The sequence below is a fragment of the Maylandia zebra genome, linkage group LG22, assembly GCF_041146795.1.
Source record: "Maylandia zebra isolate NMK-2024a linkage group LG22, Mzebra_GT3a, whole genome shotgun sequence".
Classification (NCBI taxonomy): Eukaryota; Metazoa; Chordata; class Actinopteri; order Cichliformes; family Cichlidae; genus Maylandia; species Maylandia zebra.
Window position 1 is genome coordinate 16,395,260 of NC_135187.1, and position 17,901 is coordinate 16,413,160.

Here is a 17,901-nt window from a genome sequence, read left to right on the forward strand (position 1 = left end):
TGATCATAACAAAGAGCCTAAAAACACAAGTGGTTCTTTAGTTTTTTGTTACATGTAGACACAGCACTGGTTTATTCCCATGAGTTAAGAGTCTTTTTATGCTATAACTATCCTTGGGTCAGTGTTAAGGGAGTTTAAGTGAGTGACTTCCTTATACTTTAAAAATTATAAGAAAGTTTTGCTCTGTGGAAGCAAAATCTAAAAATGAGGGGTGGCTTGAGACTTTTGCACAGTATTGTATGCTGTGTGTATTATACTAGACATAAAGTCAACTTTAAAAATATATGATGTAATACTGTATACTGCATATATTGAATATCGAATTCCTTGTCTCTGAGATCTGATTGCTAGTGGTCAAAGTTCAATTAGCAACATATTAGATAAAATTCAGAATTTAAAAGTAGGGCTATAAAACCTGTTTTGGAACTTACAGCAAAAGTGCTTGCTCAGAAGTTGAGTTAACACCAGCACATGCTGTAACTTACAGTATTTAGTAAATGCCTTCAAGAAGCAGACATCCACATCCAACTTCAAACAAACGGCTGCTATCTGGGGATTAAGAAGAAAATGAGAAGGGATATTCGGCACACTTTACAAATGGTCCCTGTGAGTCAATTTACCAGCCCATGCAATGTGTAGAGCAACACTTGGCGTGTCTGATTCAGAGCAGGTGCATGGTAATGAATTTTAATAAATGAGAGCTATTGTAAATGCCAACAAAGACCTTTTTTTTCTTACTTTGCAGCACTCAATAAGGGATACAGCCACTACTTTTACAGCTGCTCAAATGGGAAACAGACTATCTGAAAACAACGGGCTGTCTTTAAATTGTTACCCCATCTGATATAAAGACTTCATCTATAACTGCTGCAATAAGAACTAGTTTCAGTTTGCTGCTGCTGCCGCTGAAGGGAGATCTTTCTGTTCTGTATCATAATTGCTTTTGTAGACTGAGACTGTTAAACACACGCAACCACAAAGTGACTCTCGGTGTGTTTTTATGGGCAAAGTGATCTGAAGTGTGTGTGTGTTTTGGTTGATTTATTAGTTTGTGATGTTAGTGTCTGATGTGTATTACTATGTGACTGAAACAGAATGAGTTTTGACCTAAAGCAGCCTGCTCTTTAAATGAGACAGATGAGGGAAGAAGCAGTTGGCAAACGGAGGTCTGGTGACATGGAAAGACAGAAAAAGAGGGGAAAAGAGCAGTTGTACAGCGAGGTAGAAGAAGACAACAGTGAAAGAGAGGAAGAGGGCAGACAGATAGGTACAGGAAGTGAGGGAAGGAGAGAGAGAGAGGTGGAGAGTGAATCTGTCATTTCAGAAGCTGTATTGAATTGAGCTCTGCGTCAGGATGTGCTCTACATGCTGATGACCCTTCCACATGCGCACACACAAACTCACATACGTACACACACACACACACACTTAGAGTGGGCCCTGCTTCGTTTTCTGACAAAGTGCTACTGCCCCCTGCTGTCCTGATGGCATATATAATCCACTGTTACCATGACAACAAAAGGGAGGAAAGGGAACTTGAGAGGGATGTATAACGCTGCTGCTAATTTATCTTTCTCCTATTTTTTGTGTGTAATTACTTCCACTCGTGTGCTGATCTTTTCAGAACCAACCAAAACCAGCTGCGATAACCCGGGAACACCACGCTACGGCTCCTTGAATCGGACCTATGGTTTCAAGGTAAATCTGCACTCTCAGACTAGTGCCGTGTCTTTCTACCCAAGAAGTGAACCCAGTAACTAATAGCAGCTGTTGCAAATGAAAGAGAGAGGAAAGAACGAAAGGCAGTAGAGGGAGTCAGAAAGAAAATAAAATGTTAAGACATTCCAATGCAGCGCTTTAAGATTCTTATCCACCGTGCAATGCCATCAGGGAAGCATCTTGTCAGTCCTAAACCACTTGCAGTATGGTAATGGCTCCAGACATACAGCCAGAGTCATAAAGAAGCATATTCAGTGACAACAGGAGCAAGGAGTCCTGCAACAGATGATTTGCCACCCACAGAGTGCTGATCTCAAACAGTGTGGGATGCTTCTGAAACTACTTGAATTCCCAAACCCAAGAACTATAGGAAATGCTTCAAGATTCTTGGAGAACAACCTGCTTACCTATTACCAAAAAATTATAGTCATTTCAACCAAATAACTAATAATTCACTGTTAATTTGTTATTTGGCAGGAAGAAAGCAAGTAAGATATTTTATAAGGATTGCTACCTGCTACCGCACAGGAGGGAAAATATCTAATGGTTGATAAATATTACAGCATTGCCAGGTAGCAAACTTCATTATATGTTTGACTTTTGATTTGTCTCAAATTAAGTCCTGATGAACGGGGAATGCAAGTTGATTTTATACTTCTAATATTTTAAGGAATACAATGGATGCTTGTGCATTTGCATTGACATGCCACAACCACAACTAAACATCTATTTTAATGTACTTCATATTAAAATACTGGTCTTTATCCACACGAATTCACCTGTTGAAATACGAGTAGCATTTATCCTAGCAGTACAACACTATGATGCTCCTCTGAAGATATTCAGACTCCTCTTTACCAATCAGATCTGTTACAATGTCTCTAATGGCTTCTGTGTGCACTTCTGTCTGTGTCCTTATGCCTAGGTTGGGAGTGTGGTGTCATTTCAGTGCCAGCCTGGTCATTTGATTCAGGGATCTTCCTCCAGAACCTGTCAGCCTGATCTAACATGGAGTGGGACGCAACCCGAGTGCATACGTACGAAACACACTGTTTCAATTTGTCAGCCGCTCACCCTTTCATCCCTTCAGACTCTCACTGAAGTGTAACAATGTATCTGTCTAAACCCCGCAGCCCACGCCTGCAAGCAGCCGGAGAGCCCACTCCATGTGGACGTGGTAGGGATGGATCTTCCTGGGTTTGGCTACACCTTGGTGTACAGCTGTCAGCATGGCTACTTCCTGGCGGGGGGTTCTGAACACAGGGTCTGCAAGAGTGACAGCACTTGGACTGGAAAGATGCCGATATGTCGGGGTAAGTACTTCTGTCCTGCTACAGTCATTTCCATTGTTCACATTTCCTTTAAGTGTATCTTTTTTTGATTATCTTATCTGGAGCATTTTAGCTTAAGTGACCAGATAGCAGTGTTTGAGCATGTTTAGCCCAAGGAGACTTTGTCACTTCACACACAGGGACAGACAAGCCATCTGGAGTAGGGGGAGATTTCCTGTTGGGTTGATCAGCCTTTGGATTGGTGGTGAGCCTGGTGGTTCAAAGGCAAAACAGATCAAAAATGTCCCATGGTGTTTTGTCCCTTTGCTAGATTTACCAGGCAGGACCATAAAGGTGAAGTCATGCATTAATCCTGCTTTATCAAGCTCAAACTACAACCTTGTGAGCCATCGCAGAAGAAATGAAAGAATTGCAACATAACCATCCCGTACTGTACATAGTTAATACTGTAAAATATTAATATCAATAACAATACACTGCCTAGCAAACAATGCTACAATTATCTCTTCGTATTGTCTCACAAATTATGAAAAATGATGGAAACACTGAACATTTGAGCCAAAAAGTTTAAAGTCCACTCTTCAAATCTCACAAAAAGGTCAATTTGGTAGGTGCTTTGATCATATAGAAGAAATCAGCATCATCTCTGCTATAAATATATAGTTGGCACTCTTTAAAATCTTTTACTTAGTATTGACACATGCTCACACACTGTCTTTTCTGAAACCTTCCACCACGGCTACCACCCAGCTGCCCTGGAGTAGTCTTCAAAATTGGAGCACTTCTAAATCCAATTTAAGGTTCTCGGACAAATAACCTGTTCCTGGCTTGCATGTATTTGTTGCCAACAATAGCTGCATCTTGACGTGATAGTACAAGCTGCTGATGGTGAATAGAAAAAGTGTCTTGAAGCCGGTTTTAAAAGGATCTAATATACACAGCAGTTATTGGTCATTGATCATTAACCTTATTTGCATTTCAATCTACAAGTAACCAGTAAATAGGTTTGTCTTGCTCGACCCTTTTTCGGCCCACTTCTCACTCGTCATTGTGACCAAGAGTGACTGCCGCTGCATTTTAATGTGGTTACTTGTTAGTATGAATTGCACTCTCCCCTGGATAACATGGTTGATTAGGGAGGTTGGCTGCAAACTAAAGCATTTTAAAATATTTCGTGCTGTGCCCCTGCTGCCCTGCTCAGGAGTTTTGATATGACATTATCTTCTTTTTCTCTTTCTCTGGCTGTGTGTGTAGCCGGAGAGAAGAAAAAACCTGTGAAGCCAGTAACAGGAACCCCCAGCCCCAAACTAAACGGTCAGTTCTACTACTATCTTTCCTATTCCAGTCTTTTCATTCCTTGTCTATTGTTGACTTATCTATTCCGTTTTAGTCTGGCTTAATCTGTCGTTCGATAAATTTAGCTCAGCTCCTTTTCAATCTGCTACGTTCTGCTCCACAGTGCTGCTCTTGTTTTTCTTATGCTCTTGTCGATTTTGTTGCACTTTACTGCTTTCTATGGTAGTTCTAAATAATTTATTTTTCCTCACTACACAGAGAAAGGTAAATTAACTACTGTGAAATTCTGCTCTTCTTTATGCTTGTCTTTTTCTGCCATACTGTGTGCACTTATCTGCATAAAATGCACACATGCTGAGCAGTTATATACACCAGTTTGCTACAACATTAAAACCACCTGCCTGTTGCCTGGCGAAAAGTTTAACAGAAAGAGTTAATAAAGCAAAGGCAAGGAGCCCAGTAAAAGAAGGCTTAGCTCACTCTCTCTATCCAACCACCAGGACGCCCTGCAGAGAGCAATAAAAATGTAAGTAGCATAGATAAAGGGATGAAGGCAGGGCAAAACGGCAAAGAAGAGAGCCAGTTTAGCTAACTATGTTGAGGTCAACAATGCAGCGAAAACTGAAGACAGATCATCACCTTAAGTAGTAACAGCAGACTCCACACAGGTGAGTGGCAGGAACCCCAGACAAGTCACACCCCACAAGGCCAGATTAATGACACACACAAAACTGATTCATGCAAGACAGAAAGAGAGAGGGAGACAAACAGAGAGAGAAAATGATGAGTCAGCACAGGAGGACAGTACCATCATAGGGGTTAATGCTGTTTAATGCTGATTGGTGCAGGCAGTTCTTCTCATTTTGTTTTTTAAAGATTGGAGCGGACCGTAATCTAATTCATATTCTCTTCTTTTTCGTAGTTCCAGATGATGTCTTTGCTCCCAACTACATATGGAAGGGTTCTTATAATTACCGTGGGAGGAAGCAGCCTATAACACTGAGCATCACCAGCTTTAACTCCACAACGGGGAGAGTCAATGTTACCCTTAGCAACGGCAACATGGAACTGCTCCTGTCAGGCATGTTACGCTAGGTTTAATTGTTCAGTAATCTACTGAAAGCACTTTGAGTAGATTACCACATAAGTGCTGTGACATGACAGGCCATCGTTGTAATAAAATGTAGCTATAATACTAAAATATGCTGTATTGATCCATTGGCAAAACTGTAAGCAAGCAACCAAACAGAATTGAGAGCACTTTTATTCTTTATTGTTGCTTTTTGTTAATGATTGAAATTCATTTCTTTCTACTATGCTTCTTTGCAGCATTGTTGTACACACACATTCACTCACTCACTCAGACAGACACTTACTCACACACATACCTCCCTGGGTCGCACAATAGCGTCAGCAGGGGGTTAAGACCCTATTAAAACACAAATCCTGTTGAAGCTAGAATTGCTTCCTGGAGTCGCAGAGTGCACAAACACCATATCACAAAACTGCGCCGCTATCAGACATTCGTCTTCTGGCTTAAAGGAGCAGCTTTAGATCAATAACAGCTAAAGCTGCACTCACACAGTCACAGAAAGGCCAGTGGCCAGTTACATAAAACTTGCATGTTTTTTTCTGTTTAAGATGTCAAGTTTTCTTTACCCAGGGAATATTTTGAAAGGCAGCAGGGGTTTGGTGTTTTGGGAAATGTGCATACTTTGTATTTTATTTCCAAAAGTGAAGCTGGAAGAATATATCAGTTAGCTATATTTGTATTAGATTGGAGACATGAAAAACAGCCGTCGCTCTCACCTTTTTATGAGTTCATGAATTGAATTTCTTCGCTTAACTTCAGTTTCCTGGTTTTCTCTTTAAAAAAAATCATCCATTTTTTAAAATAAACATTTTCTTTATTTTGCAGCTCCATTCAGTTTGCTGTCTTCTTTGTATCCCGATAAAATGTCAGAACTAACGACATGTATTTTGCTGGTGCACCAGACAAAGTAGAAACACGTGCTGTAGGATCTAATGAACTATAGTGAGCAAGCCATTAAACCATGTACCATGTGCAAACCAAGTATAAATCACGTGTTTATTCTTCACCCTCTAGGAGTGTACAAGGCGTCCGAGGCCAGGCTGTTGCTGCTGATGTATCAGGTGAATTATGTGAACCAGGGAAACCAACTAAAAGATTCAGCCATCTCTCCCGCCAAGATTATAGATGATTCCTGGACCATGGATGGATTTGTAAGTCCCAGCCGATAAAATCAACCTAACCATATTCAGTTGAGCTGGATTTACATTGAAGCCATTTGACTTTGTGTAAATATAAGTCAGTGAAATATTTAAACTACACCAGCTATCAGAGACTACCATCTCTGCCAAGGCCAATGTTCTTTCTTGCAATTTTAAACACAGCCCTCCAGATCGGAGCCAACATTTAATGTGTCCCTTTGCCTGCCCATGCACCACCTCATCACCAGGTTTCACGACATTCGCTTTGGTAGTTTTTGTGAAATCTTGCCAAAGGAGGAAAAAGAAAATAAACAAGGCTCCCTGAAAATACACCTTATACAAAGATTTCAGCAAAACCCAAACATCATCTTCGATTCATTTGCTCTGTAGTGTTGACATGGAACCAGAAGATAACCATTCTTTGTCCCTCTGTTTTTCTCTTCACAGTTGTTTTCCTTTCCTCTCCCGCCTGAACAATTTCTCAACCGCTCTTTCTTTTTAATCTACAGGTATCAGCAGAGCCCGATGGCTCTAGTTACGTATTCCAGGGTTCTATTCAGGGAAAAGACTATGGACAGTTTGGACTGCAAAGATTGGGTAATTCTCTTTCGATTTTGCCAGCAGCACCAAATAATACTGGCTCCTTTGGAATTCAGCAATGAATGACTACAATTGATAGTAAAATCAGGCAGACTGCTTCAAACTAATTCAGTAAGTAATCTTGGAGCTTCTAGGGACTTTATTGCTGCAACAGGGACAGCCATGCAGTGCATTCTCAACAAGAGGAAAAGCTGCTCTTTAGACTTAAAAGGTTGGAGCTGTGGAAGAAGACTACAAGCTCCCGAGTCCAATGTGAGCTGCAAGTCGCCTGCAAGATGCTAAGCAGATAATAATCATTATCTGGTAGCATCCACGTCCACTTCCAATTACCAGAGCCCCTACCTTAATTATCATAGTTACAACTAATAAAAATTTGGTTGGTTATTTGCTGAACAACTTAGCTTGAAAGCCTTTTGTTCCAAACCCGCAACAATATTTCTTGTTGTATCAAATCACTTTGATGACAGTGTATTTCCTGGTTTGTCGCAGGTCTGAATATGTCGGAGAGTCAAAACTCGCCACCCCCCCAGCTTGGTACCAACAGCAGCTCTGTGGCTATCGCCATCCTGGTGCCTTTCTTTGCTCTGATCTTTACCGGTTTTGGCTTTTATCTCTACAAACAAAGGTATGTGTTGAAAAAAGTAAACCTGCACGTATCCCTTTGAAGTGTCATTCAGCTGCATTTCAGCAGCTGAAAGGAATACATTCCTGTCATTGCATCGTGGTTTCATTTGTGTTTTCCATTAACAACGTGCAAAAAGTAAAAAGGCATTGTTAACATTTTAAGAAGCTGTCTAATTCGTGATAACAATGCCTTACTCAATGGTTTGGTTGTTGCAGTGCTCAAAGACAGTTAAGTCACTGTCTGTTGCAAACTGTGCCGCAAAACAACTCTGTTTAGGAGGTGATAAATTGGATTTTTCAGAGATATGGTTTAAGCACAAATGACTTGTGTTCGCATTGTTAACAGATGCAAATAACTTCTGTTCTGCTGTTAATATCTAAAAAAAAAAAAGGCTTGCTGAAGGAATTAGTTTTGGATGAGCTGATTGGAATCTCACTAGGCTTCCTAAAAAGTGCAACACGCTCTCTAATCCTTCTTAAGGCTTGTTTACAATGCTTCTACTCTCAAGACTGCATTCTGTATTGTCCACTGGCTGCTCAGTAATGTTAACATGAATAGGCAATTAGAGCATTTCTGCTTCTTCAATGGTGTATTTATGATTTCTTTATGTGTGTGGTTTTCATTGTTGTTTTTTTCACAGAACCACACCAAAAACACAATACACAGGATGCTCAGTCCATGAAAACAACAACGGCCAGGCCGCCTTTGAGAACCCCATGTACAACACCAACGCCAAGGCTGTGGAGGGGAAGGCTGTTAGGTTTGATCCAAATCTAAACACCGTATGCACCATGGTTTGAGGATCGACTGACCTTACTTGAATTTAATGACTCAGATATCCAATGGGACCACGGCCGGTAAGAGACGACGAAAGACAAAAGCTCCGTGCTTCGATGCAAACTTCACCATGAACGACATGGTCTGCACACTGATTACAAAAGACCTTCATTCCCAGTCCAGAAACCTAATCGAACCCAGCTCTCCAGCTGAAACCAAAACCCAGCATTGGTTTCCGTCACTGAAAGCATTTTGTATCCGCAAATGAAATTTGAACAAGTATGAACACAAAAGGTCTGCTGCCTTTGATAGAAGCAAGCAGCCAGTGTGAACTCAATGGGAGATGTAACATCAAGAGATGGAAAGGGATACTACTGAATGGAAAACCATACTGGCTATTATCTGTCTCTAACCCCAAGACTCAGCGGGTCACGGATTCTTTATAATTGGATTCCAAACCAGATACATCCATTATACTCTAACCTCTTATTTAACCTCTCTCACTATCTATAATATGAGTACTAATGATTAAGCCATGACCTGCTAGTTGGACATCATGACATGTTATCACAACCCAATGCCAAATTTTGTATGTCACACAAAGTTGTGAAGAGGACCCAGAGTGGGATCTATGATCACTTGTGCCTGGAGAAAGAGAGCGCACATCATCAGAGCCCAGCTGTAGTTGGAAATCAAAGAGATAATCCGCTAAAAAATATTTTTCATATGTAACATGTTGTCAAACTGACTGTATTAAACAGGTCCTTAAATATGGAAAAAAAAAGAACAAACGTAATCACAATGACCACAGATGGGGAGATGTGACATGAAGATGATGTCATAAAAGACACTGTGATGTTAAGAAAACTGTTTCTATCTATTTGGTTTCAACACTGACAGTACAAAGAGAACACTGTCACCAGCAGACCATCAGTAAACCGGACTAATGCTTTGTGAAGAGGAAACTATGTCTGAAACAACCATGGAATACAACACCCTAACAGCCAGACAGGACAACCTCCTGTCTCCATTACAACCAGAGGCTGGTATTACCAGCCAGTATTTGTCTTTTTTTCTATTGAAATGGGATCTAAGATGGCTAATGTTAGCAGACAGTTGCGAAAGTTGCTTTGAAAAGAGACTAACTCCTAAGCGAAGGATAAGGGCATCCTTGGAGATGGAGCTGTAATCCTAACTGAACTGGGATTAGAGCACAGCAAAACTAAAAGGAGTCTAAAGGGGAGCTAGCACTTAGAGAACGGATGAGAGACTGTCTCATCTAAAGGATAAACTGCCTCTTCCCATCCAATGGATAAGAGAGGAGGCTAAGGAGATGGAGACAGACCCTAACTGAACTGGAAGTAGACTAAGGGAGTCATTAAGAGAAAAAAGAAGATTTTGAAATTGTAACCCAGCCAATCAGAGCCTGTCTAACCTGAAATCATTTACTGGGAGAGGTCAGCCCTCCCTCTACATAATGAATCAGATCAGACAGAATATGAGGTAAGATGTTCCTGATCCTGCGAATTTAAATGGATTTTGACCAGAAAGACACTAAATGGATACAGAGGACTCTGATGGACTAACAAAGAGAAAGACTTTGACAAACAGAGAAAGCTCTGGCACTAAAGCACATTTCATGGGAACACTACCTGTCTGCCCGCTGAGAGATGGACTAGCATAGGGACGGAAAGGTTACTGACAGGGTGAATGACAGACACAAATGATGACAGGTACACATACAAAATCTGGAGAGTCAGGTAGAGACAAGTGGTATTAACAGTCATGCAATGAGACAGACAGGTTCAAAGAAGATGAGCCTGGTCTCGGACTGTTGCAGGCTCCATCCATGTCTCCACTTCACAGACAGTTTAAACACAGATTTACAGGCTTACAGAAGGACAGACAGGAGGCAGAGACAGACATGAACTGATAGACAGGCTAAAAGAAAGGCAACAAGGTTGTAACCCTACAATTGTGGACACTGTTCCACTGTAATTCTGCACTCTGAGAGTGCTTATCTTCTTTCTTTCTTACTGCTGCAGAATCTTCTGATCTGTAAATCTATTGCATATATATATTCGGGAGCATTCACCACCTATATTTTTGTGCTATATATTTACCACAGGGGAGGGGCTAAAGGGTAAAGACAGATTATAGCAGAGTTTTTAGAAAAAAAGAAAGAAACATCGGAATAAAAGACATTATAATTACGTGCTATTCACAGAAGTCACAAGCAGTATTTTGGTTTCTTTGTAACATTAAGCTGGTTTATTTGAATTCATTCTGTATTTTGAAGACCCTCACACATGCACCGTCTTTCCCACTGGGGCAATTATGAGCATCAGTGGTATTGTTGTTGTCGTTACTGTTGAGATGCAAGGTTTGCCAGCAACAATTATGCTTTTTAAATGGGTTTTAGTCTACATTTATCACAGGTGGCAGATTTCCAAAACCTGTTAGAGTTTGTACTTGTTTGCCATTTTTCCGAATCCTGCACTGGAGATGTTGGACAATAAAAATATGTAATTATCTCCACTGACACACCAACAACATTTTAAGGGTGAAGCTAAAGACAGCGTAACAGCTGGGATTTCTGAACTAGCTGGCGCAGTGAGGACACAGAAAATAGTGAATTAAAACTCTTGTACTTTTAAAAATAGCTGTTTATTTAGTTATGTTTTAAATCTATAATAGATTACTAGTATACTTCAAACCTTTCTGTCATCATGGCAACACAGAAAATCGAGCTTTTAATGGAGCCCATTTGTTTGATAGACAAACTCTCATCCAGCTCCGTCTCTGGATATTTTTATCATCTCTTACAGTACAAGGCCACAATAAAAGAAAACATACAATTGGGCTGAAGTGCTTATTAACAATGAAAACTGATAAAATTGCCCAAAATTGAGTTTTTAAATAGATATATTGATCAAATTTGAGTTACATAACATGTCATATTGTGTTTCTATTATATATTTTATATAAGGAAACGGGACAAACATAAAAGAGATTAACAAATACTTGCAATACTTAGGATCTGTTTTTCAATACACTTCAGAATTATGACAATTTTTAAATAAATTTTATTTAGTTGCAAAACATACACAGTTTAATCTGCAGGAACCAGGATGTTATATCTCACTTGTGGCAGCTAAATGTGTCTGTTGCCACATAAAGTGTGTATAAATTAAAGACTACTTAAATTACATATTATTAGTAGATGTTGTTTGATAGTTGGTGCACCAACAAATAGATGATGCTTTTTGTTAAGCCCAAAACATGTTTTAAGGACAATATATGAGGAAAATATGATTAAATAGACAACTTGATGGCCTTCTTGTAAAGTGATGCAGCAAAGCTACTATTAAAAAATATATTCAGCTCACAGCACACATGGCATCTGAACCCTACGTATGGATTTCTTTCGTGTCTCAGTATCTTACTCAGGATGCCTTCAGTGTGAATCAGAATCACACCACAGACAGACCTGATCGTCTTTAGGTGATCTTACAATCTATTTTGCCCGTTTTCTAACATCCACATCATGTTAAATCAGTAGACCCCATTTGACTCTTTAGGTTTAAAGGTTTGCATTATCTTTGGCACTACAAGTCTCCAACATGAGTGTTGCTCAACAACAGACAGATTTTAATGACACGCATGTCTGTGTTCAGTGAATGTCAAATCTTATAATCTATTTATAATCATGAACTGACCCATTTATCATAATGCTCGACTATTTGAAGCCAACGCTTGTTTTGTTCTTTTTCTTATTTCATGCATATTGCATAAAAGCAGCCATATGATCTCAATTTTATATATTTATTTATTTTTTGTTGTGATTGTTGTTGTTCCAGTGTGATCTGCCACCTTTTGATAAACACTCTGCAACGTTTTCTATATTTTGCCCCTATCTGCCACTGTTGTTGCACTTGATATCAGCCTTTCTAATGATTTCATGTACCATAAATGAACCACTGCTGAGAGATGAGTAGATGTTTGAGTTTTTGTATGAAACCTTTCAGAGTAAATCAACTATCACGAGGGAAGGGCCTGGTAGTAAACCATATTAATTGGTCTTAACAGGAGGCAGAAATAGAAGTATCAATCAGCATTAGTCATTGTTTTGCAGCTTTGTTGCTCATTGAATAAAAGTGTTTGTTTTTGTTGTTTTCTTTTTGAAGAATCTGGTTTCACGAACGAGAGGCTGAATTTTGTTAGTTTTGGGGTCCCGCACATGATGGATAACTAGACTTTTTAATGAGTCTGGGTGCCAGGGTGAACAAAAACATCCACTTTGTTTTAAGAACCCCCGCTGCTGTGACCACAGGCGCCAACCACATCCAGCTGACAAGAAAACTCCTTTTAAAGTCGTTACTGATTTAAAGGCAAAGGTAGCTGCGGCTTCCTTGTTTATCCATGCTGTGACTGTGCCGCACTTCATCGCTATCATGACATCGTTTCTTATTACAGGTCGGATTGATTGTTACCGCTCTTGTGGTTGTTGTTGTTGCTTTTGTTGCCGTTTCTTCAGTATGAATCTGACACAGTGCCTACCAAAAACCACGAGACCCTCCCTTTCACTCTGTCTCACACGCACGCACACATGCATACATACAAACACACACACCTGCTCCAGCGCCCTCTGCTCCCCTCACTCATCATCAGAGGTCATTTTTTTCTAAGCTTCAGTCTATTTTGCCACAAGCTTTTCCTACTGACTGACTGCAATAAGACCCTTGTGATTTGAAAGACTTAAAGCCGTTCCTGCCTGGGGGACATTGGAAATATTCACCATTTGAGAAAAAAAAAAAGATGAAATATAGAATAAAAAAGTGTTTTGTACAGAAATATATTTTTATGATGAAATAATTTGTAAAATGTATGACTCTATTATGTAAATTTTCAATGCAATGTAAAATTAAAAAAGGCTAATTGCTTTTGTAAAAAAAGAAAGTGTGTTTTTCATTATTGTCTCGTTACTTTTAATGACTTTCTGAAAACTGGAAATTGTAACCACTTTAGCTGAGTTATGCCTAGCAAACACCTGAACATATTTCTCTTTATGAGGAAAGCAGCGTTGAGGCTACAGCTTAAAATATGTGAGATTAAGTGTTGCAGTGTAAATTGATGTGAAATTTAAATGTTGCTTTAGGTGCAAATGTGACTTGAAAACTAGTTTTCAAAGTCAGGAAATCCCTTGCAGGGGAAATACAGCAGGCGCAATGTGTACTGAAATGAATATAAATACAGCGTCGCTACAGTATCTCACCTTGAGATGAGCTCCCTAAACTTCTTCCATTCAAGAACCGTGGAAGTTCTTATCACTGGAAATCCAACATTATTATTTGCTGCTGCACCTTGCTGGAAAAGAAGCAAGAAATAGGGAAGAGGAGACAGCGCAGTTTTCACTGGTCAAAAGGTAGTTAAGCAAAGGCATGCACACATTTGTTCACGTATATGCAGTAACAATAGGAAATTAGAAGAGTCACTTCATGTTACGATATAGCAGAATCTGCATCTGGCTAATATTCCCTTTACAGGTGAAGAAGACCCCGACATACTTAAGCATATTCATTTAAGGCATATCAAGAGCATCGATACCTGCGCTGGTATTGGTATTGAATCGATACTAGCACAATTGGATCGATACTTTGCTTCTATTCGCTAAGTTTAGTATGTAGCTTGTTGAATAGTGTTAAATTAATTAATTTTTTAGAAATAAAAGTTTTGTGTTGACTGTCACGTGTGGTGTATTTATATCTTATACATTTAAAAAACAGAAGTTGACTCAAAGTGCTTTAACATAAATAGACACCCAGAGTGGAAAGCAGTGCAAATAAATGTAAACTCGGCTTCTCATGACACTCATCTTTTATCAAGATGGATGTCACATTTAACCTGAGACTGAATTTTGTGTAATTTCTATACAAAACTTAACACAAATATGAAAAAAAGTTTTCAAACCAGGCTCCAGATGCTTTCAGCGTCAACTCCAGACCGCCGACAGGTCTCGCACACAACAGCCATTTTATCACTTGACGCATACTGCTCTGACTGCTAAGGTCACTACCTGGGTTATGCCATGTCGCAAGTTTTTTGAGGTGCTTTTGTGATACTTAATGGATCAGATTACATTTTTTTTCTCCTCGATATCCGATCCAGTAATTTAGGTCAGGATTGGACCGATACTGTATATCGGATTGGCCCATCCCTAATATGTATTAAGGCCATGGTAACTACATAAATTGCAAAAAACAGAAAAGTGCAAAAAACTACAAAAAAATTGAAAATCGTTTTTGTTTTCTTTTTGTTTTTTACACATATTTCTAGTTAGAGAAATTTCAGAGGTATATCTCTCAAAACTGTAAATGCAAAAAGTTGCACAAAATAGTTTCCAACCACAGGAAATTTAATTTACATTTTAAGTGTCTTCATAGTTTTCTTTTTGAGATACATCATTTTTTTTATATATAGTGCAGGAAAAACGAAATAAACGAAATAAATATTATAATGCAAATTTAGCATGTGCATCAGAATAAACTATTTCCAACAGTGTCATTTGAGTTCTAAGCATCCCAGTAACTATACAGAAAAGCATGAAGTCAAACATGACTTTTAAAAACACCTGTATAGCTTTATTAATGCCCGAAGGGGAAAAAAACTACGTTTCCCCACGAGATATAACGTCACTTCCGGTTTTGGCAGGTAATCCGATTATTAAGTGATGTTGTGACGAATCCTACTTCCGGGCCTAAAGTAGTCTGCGTTTAATATGGCTTTTGTGTTGTTAACGTGTTTAATGTTATGTATTTTCTTCTATTTAATCTCAAAAGCTCCTAAAAAAAAGTCAGTGATCACCGTTGACCTCTCTCGGCTTTTATTACCGCTAATCATTTATTTAAGCTCAGTTTTTAAAATAATAATAATGGATTGGATTTATATAGCGCTTTTCTAGGCACCCAAAGCGCTTTACAATACCAGTATTCATTCACTCTCACATTCATACACTGGTGGAGGCAAGCTACAGTTGTAGCCACAGATGCCCTGGGGCAGACTGACAGAAGCGAGGCTGCCATATCGCGCCATCGGCCCCTCTGGCCAACACCAGTAGGCAAGTAGGGTAAAGTGTCTTGCCCAAGGACACAACGACCAGGACAGAGAGCCCAGGGATCGAACCGGTGACCTTCCGGTTACAGATGCGATTCCCAACCCAGCCCATGCAGCAGTATATGAATGACTAACCTTGTATTGTGGATGGATTATCTCAGTTGTTCTCCTGGCTGAAGTTTGGTCCTTTTACAGCATCCTGCCATGCGATTACATTTGTTCCTGACCACCGAGAACACTCACGTTAACTTTTATCCAGTGGAAAAAAAGTTAGCTTGTTTATATTATGCTAACATAGCTGTGTCGCTAGCGGTCACGTAGCACATCATTATATACCAGCCAAGGCTGGACTGGGACAAAAAATCGCCCCGGGCATTTTGACTAGAGACCGGCCCACCAGGATAAAGATTGAAAATGTGACGTCATTCAGGGGTAAAACTGCAAAGGATTCTGGGAACTTGTGGCAAGAGGTACTAGCGCATGCAGGCTTTCAATTGAACTCAGTTACACAGCAATAAAAAGAAACACAAAAAATGGCAAGAAGCTGTTGTATTATTAACTGCAACAGCCGGTCGCATGACAGCCACGGGAAGCCGATCGGTTTTTTTTTAAATCGGATTACGTTGTTGAAGAGAAATGTTTTAAGCCATGTTTCCGAAGTAAGAGCCTACGGATGGTCTGGATATACCAAATATAACGTCCCAGAACACTCCAGCTCACAGGTTAGTCTGCTCCAAGCATTCCCACAAAGGTCAGAGTTTTTAGTCGTTAATACGTCATTTTTCTTAACATAATTGGTGATATAGGTTACAAGCAAGTCTGGCGCTGAACAGAAATTGTCGCTATGCTCCTTTATTTATTGTGCATAAATAGTGAATTGTCCTGACACGATATTGCGTTTCGCTTCTGTTATTATGGTACATTGACAAAAACATATACGTTTATTCACAGGATAAAACAGTTTTTTTGTATCACTAATTGTCCAGTGCGATTACAGCATACAGTATTATTGTCACTGCTACATTTCTGTAATGCCTACCAGAAATTATTTCCACTACTAATTAATTACCGTTGAGCTCAAAGGTCCTATTAATAAACAGTTAACGAATGTGTATCTATGAAGACGATTTGTGAGACTGGTAAACTTACCTTTGTTCGTACGATGGTCTTTCGTTCTACACGGTGCATTTCAAGGTCCTGCACCCATCCATCAGTAAACTGTTCCTGGGCTTGTTGCAGTGACCGGAAGTTACTAAACTTCATGAGTGTATGCACTCACTCCAAGAACCGTGTAATTACAAATATGAGCGTGGTGAAAGTTGGGCAGCACGCTAAGGTATTTTGTCCCTCTGTGTGCTCGTAAGGGTCTAACCCTTTCACTGGTTTGATTTTTCCTCGTATCTTTTCTTTGTCTTTTCGTCAAGTCTGTCTTTGTACGGACCGGCATTGTTCTCCTTCGTTTTGTACATTCCTTTTTTGTGCGGCAAAGAAAAACAAGAAGGTATTGGAACCGGAGAATGAACGTTTTGCGGTGCTGCAAATGCTTGCGTTTGATGCGGTACTTGGATTGTTTTGCCACGAGTTCCCGGCATGCAATGCGCGAAAATCACGTGATTGCTAAACAAGGGGGCGGGTGCATTCGGCCTCCTCGGCTGTAATTGGTCCAGCCCAGAGTCGATCATGACCAATTGGCCAATCCAACACCTTTCATTATATATACCCTTCCTAAAAAAAAAAAAAAAAAAAAAAAAATCCATCGGCCCATAAAAACAAAAAATCGCCAGCGGCCCACCGGGCAAATGCCCGGTACGCCCGATGGCCAGTCCAGCTATGATACCAGCTAGCCCAACTTCAGTAACCCTGCAAACGTCACTGCTGTTTAGTTTCTTGTCTTCATTCATGCTGGAAGTGATAACAGAGCTGTACGTTTTCATTTGTTTCCAAAACCCCGCAGTCAGGACATGCTATATTGTATTTAGATGGAAGCTAGCGAGCTAACTCCCTGCTAACTTCTAACTCCGTTAAATGTCATAAATTCCGTTTTCATGGATGCCTGGATGTTAAACTCAGTTGTTACACCTGAACAACGCTGATAATTTTATTAAAGATGAAAGACTTAAGACAGTGTTTTAACTCTCAGTAATGCCACAGTGATCATTTGATATATGGACCTGCAGCGGAGTTTAGGCTCAGACACGGCTAGTTATGTCAGACTGAATGATCGGATGGCGGACATGCGATCGTTCC

The 17,901-nt window shown here is 39.8% G+C and overlaps 1 protein-coding gene and 1 long non-coding RNA gene across 6 annotated transcripts in view; one reads left to right on the forward strand and one right to left on the reverse strand.

Annotated features, from left to right (window-relative positions):
* csmd3b (CUB and Sushi multiple domains 3b) overlaps positions 1–13,470 on the forward strand; it is a 424,286-nt gene extending 410,816 nt beyond the window's left edge. For all 5 annotated transcript variants that reach the window (XM_076878974.1, XM_076878975.1, XM_076878976.1 and 2 more), the window contains exons 64-72: positions 1,625–1,698; positions 2,645–2,756; positions 2,853–3,032; positions 4,266–4,325; positions 5,230–5,388; positions 6,415–6,551; positions 7,049–7,136; positions 7,629–7,764; positions 8,405–13,470. In XM_076878974.1, coding sequence (XP_076735089.1) covers positions 1,625–1,698; positions 2,645–2,756; positions 2,853–3,032; positions 4,266–4,325; positions 5,230–5,388; positions 6,415–6,551; positions 7,049–7,136; positions 7,629–7,764; positions 8,405–8,564 — 1,106 coding nt within the window. In that variant the 3' untranslated portion in view covers positions 8,565–13,470. The remainder of the gene's footprint in view (positions 1–1,624; positions 1,699–2,644; positions 2,757–2,852; positions 3,033–4,265; positions 4,326–5,229; positions 5,389–6,414; positions 6,552–7,048; positions 7,137–7,628; positions 7,765–8,404) is intronic.
* LOC143414494 (uncharacterized) overlaps positions 1–15,987 on the reverse strand; it is a 41,999-nt gene extending 26,012 nt beyond the window's left edge. The window contains exons 1-2 of the long non-coding RNA XR_013095111.1: positions 15,790–15,987; positions 13,817–13,908 (exon numbers count right to left, since the gene is read on the reverse strand). This is a non-coding gene — a long non-coding RNA (uncharacterized LOC143414494). The remainder of the gene's footprint in view (positions 1–13,816; positions 13,909–15,789) is intronic.
* Positions 15,988–17,901: the final 1,914 nt, after the last annotated feature.